The sequence below is a fragment of the Bos indicus genome, chromosome 17, assembly GCF_029378745.1.
Source record: "Bos indicus isolate NIAB-ARS_2022 breed Sahiwal x Tharparkar chromosome 17, NIAB-ARS_B.indTharparkar_mat_pri_1.0, whole genome shotgun sequence".
NCBI lineage: Eukaryota > Metazoa > Chordata > Mammalia > Artiodactyla > Bovidae > Bos > Bos indicus.
The window spans coordinates 67,464,706-67,483,325 of record NC_091776.1 but is presented as its reverse complement, the minus strand read 5'-3'; the positions used below and the strand labels follow the sequence as shown (position 1 = coordinate 67,483,325).

Here is an 18,620-nt window from a genome sequence, read left to right as displayed (position 1 = left end):
TGTCCCCAGCGTCCCCGGGCACCTGGCAGGCCTCGGGTGGGGCTGCGTCAGCGTGTGAGCCCCAGTGAGTCCCAGTGCGCAGGGTCTTCTGCAGCCCTGCGTTATAAATCCCCTGCCTGGGGAATAGATCTCTTCATCCCTGGGGAGATTGACGAGCCGCGCGTGCTCCCCGGGCTGCCCGGCATTTGTCATCGTTCCAGAGACATAAACCAACCCGGCCTCTCCCTGCTCGGGGCGCCTCACTCCTCATCTCGCAGCTCTGCCCGCCGAGGGCGCCGAGCCCAGGTGGCTCCCCCAGCCTGTCAGCCTCCCGGCCCAGATACCGCTCAGTCTCTCTCCGATCCCGTTAGCACACAGATGGCCATGCTGCAGACAAAATGAGTATTTTTCCAGAAGCAGATTAATGAACATCACCTAAGGAAGGAGCTGATAAAGACTGCGGCGCGGTGTGAGAAAACCCTCTGTGCTGAGGGCCGGGCTGTCAGTTAGCCCAGCTGGGTCCCTGGCAGCGAACGAGGCCTCGAGGACGACGAGCCAGCGCCCCCTGCTGGAGCCACGTGGCCGCGCGGCTGCGAGTCCCGCGAGCCCAGCCCTCCTTCCTGTGGCCCCGGCCCCGCAGAGCCTGGGAGAGGCCGCCCGCCGCGGTCAGGTCACAGCAAAGTGGGGTGGGGAGCAGAGGTGAGTGCAGGGGGCTCAGCGTGTCCTCAGGACAGGGGGGACACAAAAAAACCGGCTCCCCGGCAGGTGGGAGCCCTGACCCTGCCCTGCCCGGCAGCCTCCTGGCCTCTCTGCAGCTGGGCTCTTCTTCCCTAGGGGAGGGGCCGCCCCGCCTCCTGAGCAGTGATATGGGTGTGGTGGGCCTGTCTGGAGCCTGGATGGGGGCGCCGCCTCTTCCGCAGCTCACACGCTTGTCACAGGGGATGCGTCCACCCTGTCAGAGCACTCTTTCCCCATCTGAGTCCCGACTGCGGAGGCAGAGAGAAGTCAGCCAGGCTGAAAGGCGCCCCAGAAACCGAAGCAGTACAGTCAGTCACCGGGGCCCCAGCCCATGGCCCAGCGCCCGCAGTGCGAGGGGGTCACTGGGCCATGGTGACGTTGCCAGGAAGGGGGACAGCAGGGAGCGGGCCACCCCACACACCCGCTCACACTTGTCAACCACTCCGGCCGGGGCTCGGAGCCAGGGGACCGCGGGACACACATCTGCGAGGCCGACTCTCCCCCCGCCCCCACAAGGGGCAGGTCAGCGAGGGCTCTGGGCCGTGGCCGTGGGCTGTTGGCCCGCGAGAGCTGCCCTCGGTCACTGTGAATGTCAAATGTCGTAGTAAAAACAGAAGCCACAAGTGAAAAAAAAAAAGAAAAACCAGAAGCTGCACACACAGGGAGCTGGTTGACTGCAGTCTATCCAGGCCAGCTCTGTAGAGGTGAGGAAACCGCTGCTCCCGCCTATGACCCTGGGCAGGAGCGGGGGTGGTTTCCTAGCCCGAGACCTGCCCCTGGAAGTGTGCCAATGCCCAGAGAGTGTCCTCCGAAACCCCCGCTGCAGTGCCACAGCCAGCATGTGTTTACCAGCCCTGACCAGGGACATCAACCGGCTTCCCCTCTGAACTGGCCAGGGGTGGGGGCACCGTGTTCTAGCCTGGTCCCAGCTCTGGAGCCCCGCCAGAGGCCTACAGGGAAGGGGGAAGTCTGCGGGGCCTTTCTCTGATCAGCCTTGGAAGGAACTGGCCTAGTGGAGTTTTCCTGTTCAGGCACGCCTGGTGCTGAAGGGCGTGGGCCGGAGCCCAGAGGCCAAGCCGCCCAGCCCGCTCACCCTGCAGCCCACCCCGTCCACTTCCCTCAGTGCTCTGCCCCCGGCTCCCCACTGTCCCATTGCCAACAGTGCCAACCCCACTGTCCCAAGCACTGTCCAGTGCTTCGCCCTGCATTGTTCCTGGCCTTGGAGTGGCTTTCCCCGCCTCGTCTCCAGGCAGGCTAGCCCACAGCAAGCGGTCCTCCCTAAGAGCCTACCCTCAGCTCTGTGACCAGCAGAGAGTCTTGTGCCCTGGACCCCCTTCCCCACAGTCCAGTGCAGGGACCCTCAGGTTGGCCCTCTGTGGGCCTGCACCTGGCACCTCGTGGGCGTGATGCATGTTGAGAGGGTTAGCGTTGCTGGGCCCTGGTAGGTGCCTCTGGCACTTCCCGGGTTCAAGAAAAGGCCCCCAGCCCACTTGGCCTTCCTGCCCAGACCTCCATACTCACTGTCCTATCAGCGGAGATGCCCAGCACCTCCAGGTTCTAGATGCTTCACCGTTGTCCTCCCCATCCTGCACCATTTACCCTTTTTGCAAATGGTCTGTCTACCACGCAGCCCCCCACTTCCTCCTGCCTCCCCCGACCCCCACCCCGTGCAGCTTAGTCATGTTGGTCTGGTACGCAGGGAAGCTCAGGGTGCTGAGCTGGTCTGTCTCCAGTAGGAGCTGTTTAGTTCAGGGCCTTGGGGAGCGCCTCATCAGTTCCCGTTAGGACTTGGGGACACAGCGTTGTCTGGAAACATGGCATTCCCCTGGATGTCTTTGGCCAGATTAATCAGATCAGGTGCCTGAATGGGGTAACCAGCCCACAGTCCAGGCAGACACGTGTCTAGTGAGGGGTGTGCAGGGAGAGGGTGCTGCCGTTTGGCTGCTCCCCGCTGCACCCCCACGCTGTCCTGGGGGCAGCTCGGGCTCCCGAGGGTGTGAGTGCACACAGGCTGTGTGCAGGAGCACACGCCGCCGTGACAGCCACCACGTGTTGCGCCAGACTGTCTCCTCCGGGGCGCGGTTTCATGCTCGCTCTTTCAGGGGAGCAATGCTCTTTGTGGTGTATTCCAGGGAATTAAGCGAGCCTGTGAGTGTCACTCCAGGGTTATCAGTGCTTCACTGGCTCGATGGCAAAGATACGTCCTGGGCCCTGTCGCTCGTGATAACGTGTTTTCTGAGTGAAGGTGACGGACGTGTGCCAAGAGCGGGCTCCCAGACCCTCGAGTTCTCTACCCTTCCTTCTCTTGTAGGAGCAGGTGAGGGCGGAGGGTGCTCTCAGCCTGGCATGGCATGGCCCTAGGGTTTAGAGTTGGGACGTTGCTGAGAACACCGCAGGGTTGGGGGAAGGCCATGGGATAGAGCCAGGTCTCAAAAATGCAAATAAACCTTTCACATCATTTCTTTAGATGGTCAAGGACCCTGGCTTTCTGGGCAGGGGCGTGTTCTGCTTTTCCCTTTGGTAACAACCACAGAGCCACCAGTCCTGTGTCCAGAGCCCTGACTTAGCTGAGTCTGGTGTGAGACCTGCTCTCTGTCTTAAGGTCTTAAATGTGTAGCAGAAACTCCTGAACCGTGCAGTGTCTGAATCAAGGTTGAGGGGCCACTGACTGTCTACTAGTTCTGTGGAGCCTGTCACTGGAGGCTGTGCTGAGGCCACGCAGACCAGGCTGGAGGGCCGGTTCAGCAAGACTTGCAGGGCACCCTGCGCTTGCAGTGGAAACGGGCTTGTCTCCCTGCCCACCGTCTCTCCTCCTCCTCACCTGCGTCCTCTCTCAGCCCCCAGGCCTGCCTGCATCAGTGCCCGGCAGGTGGCCGGGGCTCAGGAAGCATTTGCTCAGTGAATCAGGGACTCAGTGAATGCACTCACCCTGTGTCGGTGTTGCAGGAAGGGGGACCCCCTTCCAGGGCCCAAGGTGGGCTCTTGTCTAACACTCAGAAATGAATTCTCCGAGGAGACATACACGCTGACCAAGCAAGAGACTACTGGGTAGGGGCACCCTGGGGGGAGCAGGATAAGGGAACCCAGGAGGCCGCTCTGCCACGCGGCTCGCAGACTCGGGTTTTCTGGTGATGGGGCCAATTTCTGGGTTCTCCGGCCAGTCTGACTCGGGGTTCTTCTGCTGGTGCATGCATTGCTCAGCCAAGATGGATGCCAGCAAGAAGGATTCTCGAGGTGGAAGGACACGTGACACCTCCTTTTGACCTTTCCCAAATTCTTCCAGTTGGCGGTAGCTTGTTAGTTCTGCGCTCCCTCTTGTCATAAAATAACTCACGCAAATGTTTACTATGGTGCCTGGCCAGGGTAAGCGGTTTCAGTCAGTGTGCTTCGCCTAACATCAGGAGTGTGAAAGTTGGGGCCTTGGGGTTGAAAATGTCCGTACTGATAAAATTTTGCCTAGAAATAATGGGCCATACATTAAAAACAAAACAGAACCCTGCAGCCACGCCTGAACTGACCTGCTCCTTGGGCTGCGCTGGGGCTCCGGCGGGGCCACCACGAGCCTCGTGTCTGCGGCTCCTGCCCTGGACACTAACGGATCTCGGGGCACTGTCTTCCTGGCAGATGGGCGGCTGCCCCAATTCTCATGGTCCTCACGTTTGCCTGCCCAGTCGCTCCACACGAGGATGTAATTAAATGCTTTGAACAGCGCTTCAGGACACTTGATTATGCAGAGAAACTCCGCAGCCCATGTAGATGTTGTGTGCAGCTGGGCCGCCTGCGGTGCGTCTGTGCCCGCGGGTCCATGAACGTACCTGAGGGGGAGGGCGGCCTCCTCCTGGCTTCAACCCCCCTTCTCTCCCCAGGAGCTGCCAGAGCATGACCAGCCTGGTCGGCAACACCGCGTCGCCCATCAAGGACGGGACCTCCTCTCTTCCCAGGAGGCAGAGCTCATTCGCCAGGCCGCCGCTCCGCGCCCTGTACGACCTGCTTGTGGCACCCATGGAAGGGGTAAGTGCCCGGCCGGCCATTGGTGTCAGGATGCATCACTTCCCGCTCAGCACCCTGCACCGCCCACCCCAGCCCCAGACACAGAACAGGCTCCTGAGACAGTGGGGGTTTTCCAGACACGGGGCTTCTCAGTCAGCCTCCAGACGCCCACATGGACGCTGTTCTAGGGGGGCCGCTGGGCTGCAGATGGGGTCCTGGGCGCCAAGGGGCGGACACGGGTTCCCTCAGCAGTGCGGTCTTGTCTTGAAGGAGGCATTTAGGCTCCTGGCCAGCCTCCTTGCTGGCAGTCGGGTCAGCCTTGGGGTCTCAGGTGCATGAGAGACGCTGCTCCTTCCCAGTTTCTTTGTCAGACCTGGGGAGGTCCGGGGCCCAGGGGTGCATGCATCCCCCCATCTCCTCCGCAGTCAGGGTGGGAGATGCGCCCACGTCAGCTCCCCTGCCCACCATTCATCTGAGGGCCTCACCTGAGCAGCTTCAGGCCAGGGGCTCCTTCCTGGTGAGAACAGACCCTTGGCCCCTGCCCTGGGGTGACACGCCCTACCTCGGGGCCCAGCGGAAGACTCGTCCTTGTGCTTCCCAGGAGCTTGGGCGCGGCCTCTGAGGGGCTCTGTGGCCTCAGTCTCTGCATGTCACTTTTCGTCCTGACGCGGCTCTCTAACCGGGTGAGGGGCTGCTGAGGGGCTCGGGGAGCTTGTGAATCTGAACGGCCGTGCACGAGCCCGCCAGATGCCGTTGCCCACAACTGTGGATTAGCTCTGGCTGCTGTAACAAAATGCCACCGGCTGGGTGACCTGGATTTCTCATGGTTCTGGGGCTGGAAGTCCCGCGTCAGGGTGCGTGGCATCGTCAGCTTCTTGGTGGAGGCCCGCTTCCTGGCTTGAGAACAGCCGCTTTCTCACGTGTCCTTACGTGGTGGAGAGAGTGAGTGAGCACACTCAGGTCTCTTATCCCCATCATGGGGACCCTCTTGGAGCTCCTGCCCTCATCTAAGCCGAATTATCTCCCAAAGCTCCCACCTCCAGATACCATCACTGAGCGGGTAGGCTTCAACATATGAATTTGGGGAGACACAGACACCCAGTTCGTAACAGGCCCCTGGAAGGGCCAGGTGCATGCTCTAGTGGAGGCTGATCGAGGACCTGCCGCCGAGCAGAGCTGTGTCCATGTCCCTGCGGCTGGCCTGGGGCCTGGCGTGTGCTGGCGCTCAGTACAACGTCAGCGGTGCGTGGTCCCAGAGATGCTTTCAGGTCTAGTCTGGATGCAAAACAGAAGACCCAAGACCCACGTCAGTGAATGGGTTCTCAGTGACCTCTCTTGGACGGCAGCCATGAGCTCTCTGAGAGGTTAGGGTGCAGAAGGAAGCCACCGGGCTTGTGGGGCAGCTCTGAGGCTCAGCCCCCTGGCCCCCGGCCTGGTGCTGGGCCCGGCTCACGTCTGGGTAGATCCCAAGTACAGGGATGTGCCTCAAGGGATCGGCACCTGAGCGCCAGTTGTTTTGCTGGAGGACATGCCCCTTTGGGCCCCAGAAAGCAAGCTTGGAGGGGCTCTTCCCTGTATGGAAGGCAGAAGTCCTGGGGCAGGGGCAGTGGGGGGCAGCCCCTCCCTCTGTCCATCACAGCGTCTCCACCCAGTGGAGGGGCTGCTTCAGTCATGAGCTGTCCCTTGTGGGTCCCCTTCTGAATCTGCCCTGTGACTTTTAGTCGGCTTTTCTCTCTGAGGACTTTGCCCTGTGACTTAAAGAATGAAGAACCTGCCAGTGGGACTAGTGGTTGCTTGTGGCTGGACCTCTGTGCTCCTCCAGGGCTGTCAGGAAGGGAAGATTTATGGACTCGAGCCCCAAACGCATTGGAACAGTGACTGAAGTCATGGCTTTATATGATTGACAGGAAGGAAAGTCTGGTCCCCGACGTGCGTGTGCCCAGGAGCTGTGCGTGAGGATAGGTGTGACCCTCAGCAGTGTGGTCTTGTCTTGAAGGAGGCATTTAGGGTGAAAACGTTCAGTTCCTGATGTTGAAAGTTTTCTCGTTTGTGACTGAGGCATTTGAATGCAGTGAAAGAGTCAGACAGCCTCCAAAGAGACATGGAGTGAAACCTCTCAGAGGCTGTCAGAGGAAACGAGATGGGGGAGCCTCTCTCGGGACCCACTGTGGTCCAGTGAGCCCACTTCCCTCAGGAGCTGGTCTCATCCCACGAGTGTTCACTGACATGTACCGGGCGCTGCTGGGTGCATCCCACCCTGGACACGAGGGGGCACAGGGCAGGGGGCGGCCCTGTGCTCCCGGACGGCCCTCCCCATCGGTGGGCTGGCCGGGGAGGGGGTGGTGGTCCTGCCCATTCCCACACTGCTCCGAGGCCACTAGAGGGCAACACCGCCCGCTGCTCCCGTGCCGTCAGCTGCCAGATGGAGCCAGGCCTTCTCCCCGTTTTCAATGAAAATACACATCAAAACCCAAAGTCCAAGATTATGAATCACTGACACTTCAAGACTAAAGCGATTAGCCTCTTCACATGCGGCTTATAATTATTTGAACAACTGCTTTTGTTTAGCCGCAGTCCTGTTGCTAGGGGACTAGGTCAGATGGTATGAAAAGTGGAACGGAATAATGTCTTCCTGCAGGCTTGCACCAGGACTTGATTGAATTTAGCTGAAGGGAAATACTGCTGTGGCTCTTTCCTGGAAGCCTGCCGTCCTTTGCTGTCAGGACAGGGCGAGCATGTCCAGTTATCATTGAGGAGGCCCCGTTCCATCTGCTCGTGAGCCATCAGCAAACATTAAGTCAAATCCTGTCTCACATGCAAAGGAGATGTGCTCCTGCTTAGTGTGAGAGGGACCAGACCTGGTGCGTGTCCGTGGCATTCACCCTGGGGTGGAGGGGAGTGACTCACGCCCGAGCCTGGACTCGCCTCAGGAGCCCCTTGCAACCACAGGCTGCTCCGCATGAGGCCGCTCATGCACACAGGTCCCAGGCCGCCCCCTCCGTGAACAGATGGGGCCTCATCCAGGGCCAGGAGCTGCTAGCATTCCCTAGGGTTTGTCAAGTCGCTCTTTGTACGTGATTTAAGAAGCCTCTGGGCTCGTTCTAGTTACGGTCTTTGTCCTTCTATTTATTTCCATGTATTTAAATCCCGTTACCTGTGTTTATGGTCGTCAAAGCCAAGATAGTCAGACAGGTGGGAGGAGTGAACGCTTCTGGGCAGAAAGAAAGGTCATCTGCGTCCACCTCTGCTGTTGACCAAAGACTACTCTTAGGCTAAGTGGAGTTATCGGGCTCAGGGCTGCAGAAAGTGACTTCCAACTTGCCGGGCACGTCGGTTAGGTCGGTACACAGCCTCCCCAGGCACCAGAGCTCTGGGGTGGCCCAGGACTTCCCCTCTGAGAACTCGAGGAGATATCTGGTTCTGCCAGGGGCTTGGTCAGGAGAGGAGCATGGCTTCAGCTGGGTCGTGACTGTAAAGACGAATCAAGTGGTGTGGTAACCCGACTTCTCCTTACTGGGGGACGACCACCTGGTCACGACTGGTCTGTAAGAAGACATGGCCTTTGGAGGCGGTTAGGGGGCACTTGTCCACAGAACAGCTGGCCTTTGACGCCCAGGTGTGGACGGGGCACCAGGCCTGTGGGGTGGGCACCGCCAGGCTGTCTGGTCTCTGCTGGAGACTCTGGAGTAACATTCCCACGAGGACAGACATTACTTGAGGACCAAGGTGTCTCCACAGCTGATGAGGAGCAGGAAGAATGGAGGCACTTACCAGCCAGCTCTCTGGGCCACGGAAGTGGCGAGAACGCCAGCCTGTCCACCGGGCAAGCGGTGTCCTCCCCTGGGTCAGGGCTCATGGGTTGATTCAAGCTGATGTTTGACCACCCCCGTCTCAGCCTGACCCCAGCAGGTTCTGGGGGAGCCGAGGCCCGCCTGCACCGAGGGTGTGCAGGCTTGTCGTCACCACCCTGGCCTGAGAGAGGCCCCTGCGCGTGAGCAGCCCCCAGAGCTGACGTGGCTGAGACTGGACCCTGGGTCCAGTCCAAGCCCTCTGGTCTTGCCTCTCCACAGCCAGATTCTTCCGCTTCTCAGACTCCCCAGGGGAGCCAGTGGTCTGTTGTCTGTGGTTCAGAGAGTACAGTGGAGCGGGCTGAATCTGGACCTTTGCACTTCTGGTTGGATACAGTCCTGGTAGCTTTCAGTCGTCATTGCTGAGCGTCCCCTGCACCTGCAGCCCAGCGCTCACCCCCCGGCGCGCGGCAGCTCGGGCAGCAGAGGGACGAGGGCAGGGGCGCCTGGCTGTGACCCTCCCTGAGCCAGCGCCTCGGCTCAGGGCCACCCGGCACCTGGTGCAGCTGTCTGTGGGCCCCTCACCTTCCCCCACAGGCTCCTGTGGCCGCTTCATCTTTATTCACACCCACCCCGGGTCCAGTCCAGTCTTCACAGTCGCCGCCTGCTTTTCTTTATCTAGTCATCCGGCCTTAGTCTCCAGCAGCAGCTCTGTTGGAGGATGAGGTGTCTGTCTGGTCTGCATGTGCTCTCCCCTCGGGTCCCGCCCGGCCTTCCAGGAGTGATAACGGGGGATCTGTCAGCGTCAGGGGCCCCACCAGTCACGGGACTGGGTGGGGCAGCCCTGCGAAGCCAGGGAGGGACATGGAGGCCCCAAGGCGGCTCGAGGCCCTGCAGTCGAACCTCCTCCTCCAGGGATGTCGTCCTGGTCTCAGAGCCTCTGTCCACACGCTGGGTCTCGCTTCTCATCCGCGGTCAGTGTGTCCCACCCCGGCCGAGCGCTCAGTGCTGTGTGACAGGCTGCTGCACGCTGCTCTGGGGCCCCCTGGCACTTTCAGGGCAACTGCCCTTGGCCTGAACACCTGCCTCCTGTAGAAACATCCAGATGACCTGCTGGGCCTTATCTTTGGGGACACCCCCTCCGTGATGGGGCACCCGTCTCCTCCTGGCTGTGCTCCTCTACCCTCCCCCTCGGGGTGGGGCCAGCGAGGCAGGAGGACGCCCCCCCACCCCCGAGTGCACCCCTGGGGGGCAGGCATCCACCGGCTGTCAGCTGCTCGCTCCCCTGCAGGGCCTGATGCACTCCAGCGGCCCAGTGGGCCGGCACCGGCAGCTGGTCCTGGTCCTGGAGGGGGACCTCTACCTCATCCCGTTCGCCCTCCTGAAGGGAAGCTCCTCCAACGAGTACCTGTACGAGCGCTTTGCCCTCATTGCCGTCCCCTCCATCCGCTCCCTCAGCCCGCAGGCCAAGGTAAGTCAGGCTGCCCGGTGAGCTGGGCCACGGCCAGAGGCCGCGGGGACCTCAGAGCAGATCTGTCTAAAGGCGGGGACAGCCTTTGACCTGACAGTCCTCCGCTACCCAGGAGGCGCCCAGGAGACATTTCTGTCTCCGCTGCTTTGCTTTGACACCAGAATGGGAGCTCAGTCCTGGCACCGAGTTGGGCTGGAGGCGGGTCACGCGCCTGTGGAGGCGGATCGCTCCCCTGAGGGCGGGCCTGCTCACATGCTGACCGTGGAGTAGGAGTAGGCGCTGCGTCTGCCTGGTGGAGGGGCTGCAGGCAGAGAGGGCAGACAGATGAGATCGGCGTCAAGTGGAGAAGAGCCCTACGGGGCGACAAGGAACCCACACGATGAGTGGCCTTCAGGGGACAGTGAAAATCAGGACAGGATGAACTTTGTGGACTCAAGGGGGCAGCAGTGGGTCCCCGCGGGTCAGGGCTCACCCCACTGCCGCCCCTGGCCCTGCTTGCCTGACTAGAGGGCCTTCGGAACCAGCCCTGAACCCTTTTCCCTTCTCTCAGCTCGCCCAGGGACCCTGAGACCCAGGTTCCCTCCTGCCCCGGCACTCCGCCCCAGGCTTGGGCGCAGGCGCCTGCATGGGACCCACCTCAGCCTCTGCTGACCTTGGCTGTTGGCAGGGTTCCACCGAGCCAGTTTCTGCCCCATGGGCTTTGGAGATCTTAGTTTTGACTGTTTTTGTTGCTGGATCACCCTTCACATGGGACAGATTCAGTTCAAGGAGAAAGAAATTATTTTCTCCAAGTTTTCCTCATGCCCACGGTTGACTGAGCAAGCTGTGTGCATCCGGCCTGAGGGCCGACCCGTCCCGCTGCCGGGAGCCCAGGGGGCAAAGGTGAGCAGGGACAGGGGAGTCCCGTCTCCGACAGGCTCCCCACAGGCCTTGCTCTCTCCCAGAGTGGAAGGCAGCACCGGGTGGAAGGACCAGAAAATAATTTTGAAAAAATTTGACACTTGGTGTGTCTCCTCAGTGCATCAGAAGGCACTGTCGGGCGAAATCAGAACTTTGTTGGGCTTCTTTATGCTGACTTTATAATTCAGGGGTTTCTCTTTTGAGGGAACTGTAATCGTTTCAGCGGTAGTGCCTCGAAGGGACTTAATTTGGCCCTATTTCCCCTGAGAGTGACTTGCTCTCTGCAGGTTTAAACAAAGCCACCCCTGAAGCCCCTGTGGCATCGGGCATGGGTTCCCCCTTACTGAGGGGTTCACAGGGAGACCTGTGGGAGGGAGATGTGGGGCAGGCGACCTGGCACCCCCTGCACACCCTGCCCCCGCTTCCAGCACCACCCCCTCCTCCCCCCGCTTGACAAACAGCATGGGGTCTTCCCACCCCGTCTAGTCTGGTTTTTTCCAAGAGCTTGTCACAGCAGGTGTGATCCTCAGCCAGTCGTGTGCTGTGTCAGGAAGGTGTTGAAAAGTGGAGTGAGTGAGGTTATCAGGAGGACAGGTGGGCCATACTGGACATGGCCCCGCCCAAGCTGGCTTCCGAGTGCCAGGAGAAGCCCTGACGGATGCTCGCTGCCTTTCCTCCCCTCCTAGTCTCACCTGAGGAAGAGCCCGCCTGCCTATTCCAGCTCCACGTCCATGGCGGCGGTGGTCGGCAACCCCAAGCTGCCGTCGGCGGTGATGGACAGGTGGCTGTGGGGCCCGATGCCGTCAGCCGAGGAGGAAGCCTACATGGTGTCCGAGCTGCTGGGCTGCCAGCCGCTGGTGGGCAGCGTGGCCACCAAAGAGCGGGTCATGAGTGCCCTGACGCAGGCCGAGTGCGTCCACTTCGCCACCCACATCTCTTGGAAACTGTCGGCCTTGGTCCTCACACCCAGTGTGGACGGCGCCCCTGCAGGCGGCAAGAGCTCCTTCGGCCACCCCTACACCATCCCTGAGTCCCTGCGGGTGCAGGACGACGCCAGCGACGGCGAGAGCATCTCAGACTGCCCACCGCTGCAGGAGCTGCTGCTCACGGCCGCCGACATCCTGGACCTGCGGCTGCCCGTCAAGCTGGTGGTGCTCGGCTCCTCCCAGGAGTCCAGCAGCAGGATCACGGCCGATGGGGTGGTGGCGCTGACTCGGGCCTTCCTGGCGGCGGGTGCTCAGTGTGTCCTCGTGTCTCTGTGGCCTGTGCCTGTGGCCGCTTCCAAGATGTTCCTGCACGCCCTGTACTCGTCCCTGCTGAACGGCCTGAAGGCCAGTGCGGCACTGGGCGAGGCCATGAAGGTGGTGCAGAGCAGCAAGGCCTTCTCACACCCCTCCAACTGGGCAGGTAGGGGCTTGGGTGCTGTCAGAGGGCCCGGGGTGGGGAGCAGGGACTCGGGTGCCTGTCAGGGGGCCAGGGGCGGGTGGGGGGGGGGGTAGGGGCTCGGGAGCTGTCGGGGGCGGGGGGCCGGGGGCTGGGGGCAGGGGCTCCGGCGCCTGTCAGGCTAGTGGGTTTTGGGGGGGGGCTCGGTGAGGAAGGGAACCCTGAGGGAAGGACAGCGCAGAGGCTCCAGGAGAGTCCCCTGGCTGAGACTCTGGCCTGCTGCCAAGTCAGCCCTGACTCCGCTGGTAGGAATTTGAGCAGGGAGTAGCAGGAGAGCTCGCTGTCCAAGTGTGTCGAGTGGGTGCTGGGGGCCCCATTACAGCCTTCCGGTGACCCCCAGACTGTAGGAAGGAGCGGTCAGTGTTGTAGAAAGACCTGAGGTTTGGTTGTCAGGGGACCTGGGTTCAGTCCCGCTCCATCAGGCTCTGTGACCTGAGCTGCATCGTAGCTGTCAAAGTCGCTCCATTGTATCTGACTCTTTGCAACCCCATGGACGATACAGTCCATGGAAAATCCAGGCCAGAATACTGGAATGGGTAGCCTTTCCCTTCTCCAGGGGATCTTCCCGACCCAGGGATTGAACCCAGGTCTCCTGCATTGCAGGTGGATTCTTTACTAGCTGAGCCACAATCCTACCCATGCTGCAGTGATTCCTAAAACAGGAACACCAAAAATATTGTTCTCAAACATTTACACTTTGTTTTAATGGCAAAAAATACACCATTCATTTATGTTTAAAAATAGTCCCTATAAGGTCCCACAGAATATTGCAGGGTTTGTGGGGACCCAGCCCTGTGCTTGGCCGTAGTCCTGACTGGACCCCTTCCCAAACTTGTCAGGGTGCTCGTGGAAGTGGTGTTTGGTCACAGCTTAGTTTCAGTGACAGCAGAAAAGCCAACTTTGTTTTGGGGGAAATGGTGTTTAATGATGCTGCCGTCAGACTTAAAAACAGCCTTGGTGCATTCATTCTTAGAAGCCCTTCCCCCCGTTACTCGGGGCAGGAGCTAGAGCTCCTAGAGCTGCTCTGCGGTGCCTCCCCCAGGCCCAGGCCCCACTCACAGAAGTGGGTGCTGGGGAAGCAGGAGGAGGGCGGACGTGTGGCTCCCCCCAGCCCAGGGGGGAGCTTGTCTGGGGGAGAACCGCCTCCTGTCCCCTCCTCTGATAACTTGAGGAGTCGAGCACACCGCTCCTCCATTCCAGCAGACACCAGTGAATTTCAGGGAAAAAAGGGCAGCACAGCAGGAGCGCAAAGGCACCTTCCTGAGCAGCTTGCCCAGCAGACAGCGTCGCTTCTTAAAGCGGAGGTGGGGTGTGTCAAGCTACCCGTGCATAGCTGCCCCGGTCCAGCCCCTGGAGCAGCTATCCTGGGAAGGCCCTGCTCTGTCTGCGTACAAGCTGGGCTGGGGAGGGACCGCCCTGAGGTGCTTCCGTGTCCTCACAGGGTTCATGCTTATCGGCAGCGATGTGAAGCTCAACAGTCCCTCTTCGCTCATCGGTCAGGCCCTCACCGAGATCCTCCAGCACCCGGAGCGCGCGCGGGACGCCCTGCGCGTGCTGCTGCACCTGGTAAGGGGCGCGGGACCCTCGGGGAAGCGGCTGCGGTGCTCGAGCAGCAGTAAGGCTGGGGGTCCCGCGGCAGCGGGGGCAGGGGGTGAGCAGATGGAGGGGACTTTGTCCCCGATGTCTGTGGATCAAGTCACTTGGTCCTAGCGGTGGGCATGGTGGGTGGTCACCTATGGCTCACCATCCTCGCCCAGACCCTGGAGGGGCGGCCGAGTGGGATTCTGAAGTAAGGCCTGACCACAGCCACTTCCAGTCTTGTGGCTTTATGCAAATGACCTTGCTCTCTGAGCCTCAGCTGCGAGTGGAAGCGGATAAAAATGTACCTTTTCAAGGTTACCTTGAGGGCTAGAGAAAAGATGAGTAGCTGGCACCCAACAGGGTCCCCATAGCTGAGAGCTGGTTTAATTAGAGGATACTGGCCTCTCCCTAAAGTCAGCTGGAAGAGCTCAAGTCTGACCCTGCTCTTGGCGACAACACAGTCAGAGTCCCCAAGCCATTGTCTACAGAACTGAAAGGTTGCAAACCAAGCCAGGAGTAACATGAAACTTGTTCCACCTTTTCATCTTGATAACGTAGAGGCAGTTTCAAATAATTTAGAATTCTTAGCCTCCTTGGAATTCTGCCAGAAAGACCAGGCGCTGTCCAGCACACGGCAGCAACCTACACTGCAGCCGTCATTATTGTTTAGTCGCTCTATTGTGTCCGACTTTGCGACCCCATGGACTGTAGCCTCCTGGCTCCTCTGTCCATGGGGCTGCTCAGGCATGGGTTGCTATTTCCTCCTCCAGCAGGTCGTCCCGACCCAGGGGTGGCAGGCGGATTCTTTACCACTGAGCCACCAGGGAAGTCCCCACCACATCCACGCTCATTGCAAATCCAAGGCCCACACTCCCCCATGGGCACCTGGCAGCTCAGAGGTGCTGAGGAGGGGAGAACTGGCGAAGGCTTCTCCTGGGGTCCTGGAGTGGACACGGCCTTGGCCAGGGGGCATGGCCCAGGGGCCTGGGCAGGCTCCAGTGACGGGTCAGCCACAGACTCTTCTTACTCAGGTCTGTCTGAAGGTTTTCTCCGACTTTAAAGAAGTCAGTATGTGAACAAAACTGCTGGAGGCTGACCTCTGTCCCTTGTGCTGCTAGGGACCATCTGCTAGGTAGGTAGGGCAGGACTGGTGAATTCGACCCACGGGCCTTGTGTCTCGGGCCGGACACAAGGAAGTACCCCCAACCCACTGGGTAGATGCACTCAAAAGCTTTGAGAATTTGGGGGAGACCTTCTACAAAGGTCTCTTCTTTTAACCTGTGCCTGCAAGCTGAACTTAAAGTTGCTCAGCACCAGGACACTGGCAGGCGGTGCCCCCCTTCCTGCTGTAGGTGTTGGCACTGCTTCCCAGGGCCAGAATCCAGCCTCAGGGCCCCTCAAGTTCATCCAGGATTCTCACCTCTTTCTCGGCTTCATCTTTGGGGATGAGTGTAGGGCCCATGGGTCGAATTCACCAGTCCTTCCCTACCAACCCAGCAGACAGTGTCTCCAGGGCCTGCCCAGCACAAGGGACAGCAGCTGGCTGCCCGTCTGTCCTGCCCGGGAACTCACGTTTCCTCCTACCTGTGATGTCAGCCGCCAGCGTCCCGCGGTTTTTCCTTTTTGGCTGTACCTTGCGGCACGCGTCACTTCCCTGATGAGGGACTGAACCCACGCCCCTGCAGTGGGAGTGCAGAGCCCTAACTACAGGGAATTCCCTATAGTTTGGACTTGTGAATCACAATTGTACAGTTCCTAAAAGTAGGTTTACCTGACAAAGGGTTTTGTTTTTAAACCTTGGATACACTCAGGGTGCCTCCAGACGCGATGCTGTCTATTCTTCTCTTACTTTCTGTTGTGCTCCGCAGCTCGTGGGAGCCCAGTGCCCTCACAGGGGTTGAACCTGGGCCCAAGGCAGTGGGAGCACAGAGTCCTGACGACGGGGCAGCCGGGGAATCCCCCAGCACCTGCGGGTTGTACTCTGGGGGTGTCCTGGACAGTGCTCTGTCCCCGCCAGGGGAGCGCAGGGCAGGGGACATCTTAGGACCAACTGATGCTTCCCTCGGAGTCAAGGGGCCGAGGGAAGGTATGTGGCTGCTGCAGGCGCCGTGGAGGCTCCTGGAGAGCTGAGGGGCTGGTTGTTACCTGGTGGGCCCGGAACGTGCAGGACAAGGTCCAGAAGTCAGTGCCGCAGGCAGAGGAGTCGGAGGCCTGGGGGACACAGGCCCAGTGAGGGCACTTCCTCGTGTGTGTGCGGGGTCCTGAAGGTCTGAGGGCTCATCCTGGTGACGCGCAGTCAGCCTGCAGGGTTTGGGGCAGGCCCCGGGCAGGAGATGGGTTTCCAGACAGATCTCACATGTGCATGGAGGCGCCCAGAGCCCAGAGCCACGTTAGGGAAGGGCCAGGACTCTTCGGAGCCCCCAGCCCTCGCTGGCTCTTGAGAGTGGCGGTCCCTCCCTTGCGGGGCGCTGGCTGCTGCTGTGTGGCCCTCAGGCCTGGGTGTGGCCGTGAGCCCCACACCGCTCCCCACACTGGCTGTGTGTTCCTCCGAAGCCACCTGGAGAGAAACCAGGGTCCCCACCCCTGCCCAGAGCAGCGCCTCACCCTCTTCCCCCGCAGGTGGAGAAGTCGCTGCAGCGCATTCAGAACGGGCAGCGCAACGCCATGTACACGTCCCAGCAGAGCGTGGAGAACAAAGTGGGCGGCATCCCTGGCTGGCAGGCCCTCCTCACCGCTGTGGGCTTCCGGCTGGACCCCCCGGCCAGCGGCCTGCCAGCAGCCGTCTTCTTCCCAACCTCCGACCCGGGCGACCGGCTCCAGCAGTGCAGCAGCACCGTCCAGTCCCTGCTGGGTGAGCCTCGGCCGGCAGCAGGTGCAGGGTGGGGGGCTGTGGTCCCCGCCGCTCTTGGACGGGGAGGAGCCGGGGTCTCCGGAGTCCCCGACACAGACTCCTCCGGCCTGGTGCTTCCATCTGTGACCCCCAGCTCTACCCCTTGCGGGGTGGACAGCAACGGCTCAAATATTTTGTCGGCAGCTTCGGGCCTGACAGAGCCCTGTGGCTGAACCCAGGGTGACATGGTCACAGGGCTCCCCTTCTTGCATCGCTTGGCAGGGGGTGATGCTGCCTGAGCGACCAGTCAGGGTCCTGGGGTGACCACGTGCAGCCTCCAGCTGCCCTTCTCAGAGAGCATCCAGCTGGGACTTGGACACACTGTCTGGCTGTGCTGAGCTTTTGAAAACGGGAGCAAAGCTGAGCATTTGGGGTGCATTCCCCTGGGAAGGTGCAGACTGTGGGTGCAGTGTGCCCCTCCAGATGACGCCGCCTCCTCCTCGCTGTAGGTCTGCCCAACCCTGCCCTCCAAGCCCTCTGCAAGCTCATCACGGCCTCAGAGACAGGCGAGCAGCTCATCAGCCGGGTGAGTTCAGCAGAAAGCGGAGCCTGGGGGCTGGGCCACACTGGGGGACAGAGCTCCGACCCTGACAGGAAGCTCAGCCCTCGGGATTTGAGGGAGAGGCAAGTGCTGGGGTACATCGGCCAGCACGGAGGAGCTGGTTCTCAGGCCCTCTCTGGGCGCTGAGTGCCAACAGCACTAGGGCCTCAGAGGACGCCCAAGGGACCCCAGTCCCCTGTGGTCTCAGGGCTCTTCCTGACCTCTGCATCCAGTGGCCTCCTGCACTGGGCACCCCTGACCACCACCGCCCCAAGCCAGCAGGTGTTCCTGTACTAATTCTCAGGTCAGAGCATGACCCCTGCCTGAAACAAAACCACCACTGAGGCGGTGGTGAACACAGTCACCTCTCATGGAAGATACTGCTTAGCGGGTTTTTCATGAAGTGCTTTCTTTTAGGAGAAAGTAGATCTAATTTAGAGAACTGGAGGATTCTAGCCCTTGGCATCATGTAGGCCGTTCTCGAATTGGCCACCGAGCTTCAGATCTTCCTCTTGGCCTGTGCGGGTCTGGAACAACCCTCTGGTGACAATGTAGTGACCCCTGAAGAGGATGGAGTGGTTTTCTGAAGTGTAATAATTTGACAAAGTAATACACATTAGTAGGTCTTTATCAGCAGATTTCCTTTTAGTGGAGCTGTTTATCTGGAAATAAGCTGCTCCTTCAAGGGTTCAGCCCTGGCACCTCTCCCCCCGCTGCCTGGGTGGTTTCCACCCTGATTCGGAGCATAGCTCACTGATCGTGAGTTTCTGCTCATTTTGTAATAAGTGTTAGGATCTGCTTGTTGGGGAGAATCAGGAAGACACTTCAGGGCTACAAGCCTGTGCTCTTCCAAGAGAAAAGGCTAGAGGCGCGTGTGCAGGGTGAGGCTGAGCATCGGAGCCAACTGCTTACTTTCTTGCTTTGGGTGGCAGCACGGGGACCTCCACAGCCCCTGCCCCAGGACGGCAGGCACTTCTGAGCCACTCGAATTGGAGACTCTGCTTTGGAGTGGCCACGAGGGCCCGCGGTCCCGTGCCCCGTCCTGGTGAGGAAGGGCAGGCGGCGACCTCTGGGGCGTCTGGCGGGTGTGGCTGCGCCTTCTCCTGTGTCCCTGCTGACTCTCGCTCCTCTCCGCTGCCCGCCGGGTCAGAGCCAGCCCGTGTGGTGCTTCCTACAGCAGTGATCAGCTTGTGGTGCATAACAACCTGTGCTTGAGTCTAAACTCTCTTCTCTTTCTTTCTCTCTTTTTCTTATACTCTGCTGGCCGAAGGCTGTTAAAAATATGGTTGGAATGGTGAG

The 18,620-nt window shown here is 60.4% G+C and overlaps 2 protein-coding genes across 14 annotated transcripts in view; one reads left to right on the top strand and one right to left on the bottom strand.

The window, feature by feature from the left end:
- TTC28 (tetratricopeptide repeat domain 28) overlaps positions 1-18,620 on the top strand; it is a 588,991-nt gene that overhangs the window by 560,788 nt on the left and 9,583 nt on the right. For 3 of the 4 annotated variants that reach the window (XM_070770177.1, XM_070770180.1, XM_070770179.1), the window contains 7 exons: positions 4,584-4,728; positions 9,787-9,966; positions 11,553-12,273; positions 13,751-13,875; positions 16,510-16,741; positions 17,230-17,306; positions 18,592-18,615. In XM_070770177.1, coding sequence (XP_070626278.1) covers positions 4,584-4,728; positions 9,787-9,966; positions 11,553-12,273; positions 13,751-13,875; positions 16,510-16,741; positions 17,230-17,306; positions 18,592-18,615 — 1,504 coding nt within the window. The remainder of the gene's footprint in view (positions 1-4,583; positions 4,729-9,786; positions 9,967-11,552; positions 12,274-13,750; positions 13,876-16,509; positions 16,742-17,229; positions 17,307-18,591; positions 18,616-18,620) is intronic. The other variant, XM_070770178.1, reaches the window with a different exon arrangement.
- LOC109571023 (CREB-regulated transcription coactivator 1-like) overlaps positions 12,984-18,620 on the bottom strand; it is a 79,282-nt gene continuing 73,645 nt past the window's right edge. For 9 of the 10 annotated variants that reach the window (XR_011561309.1, XR_011561308.1, XR_011561301.1 and 6 more), the window contains one exon: positions 12,984-18,592. The gene's annotated coding sequence lies outside the window, so the exon portion shown is untranslated. The remainder of the gene's footprint in view (positions 18,593-18,620) is intronic. The other variant, XR_011561303.1, reaches the window with a different exon arrangement.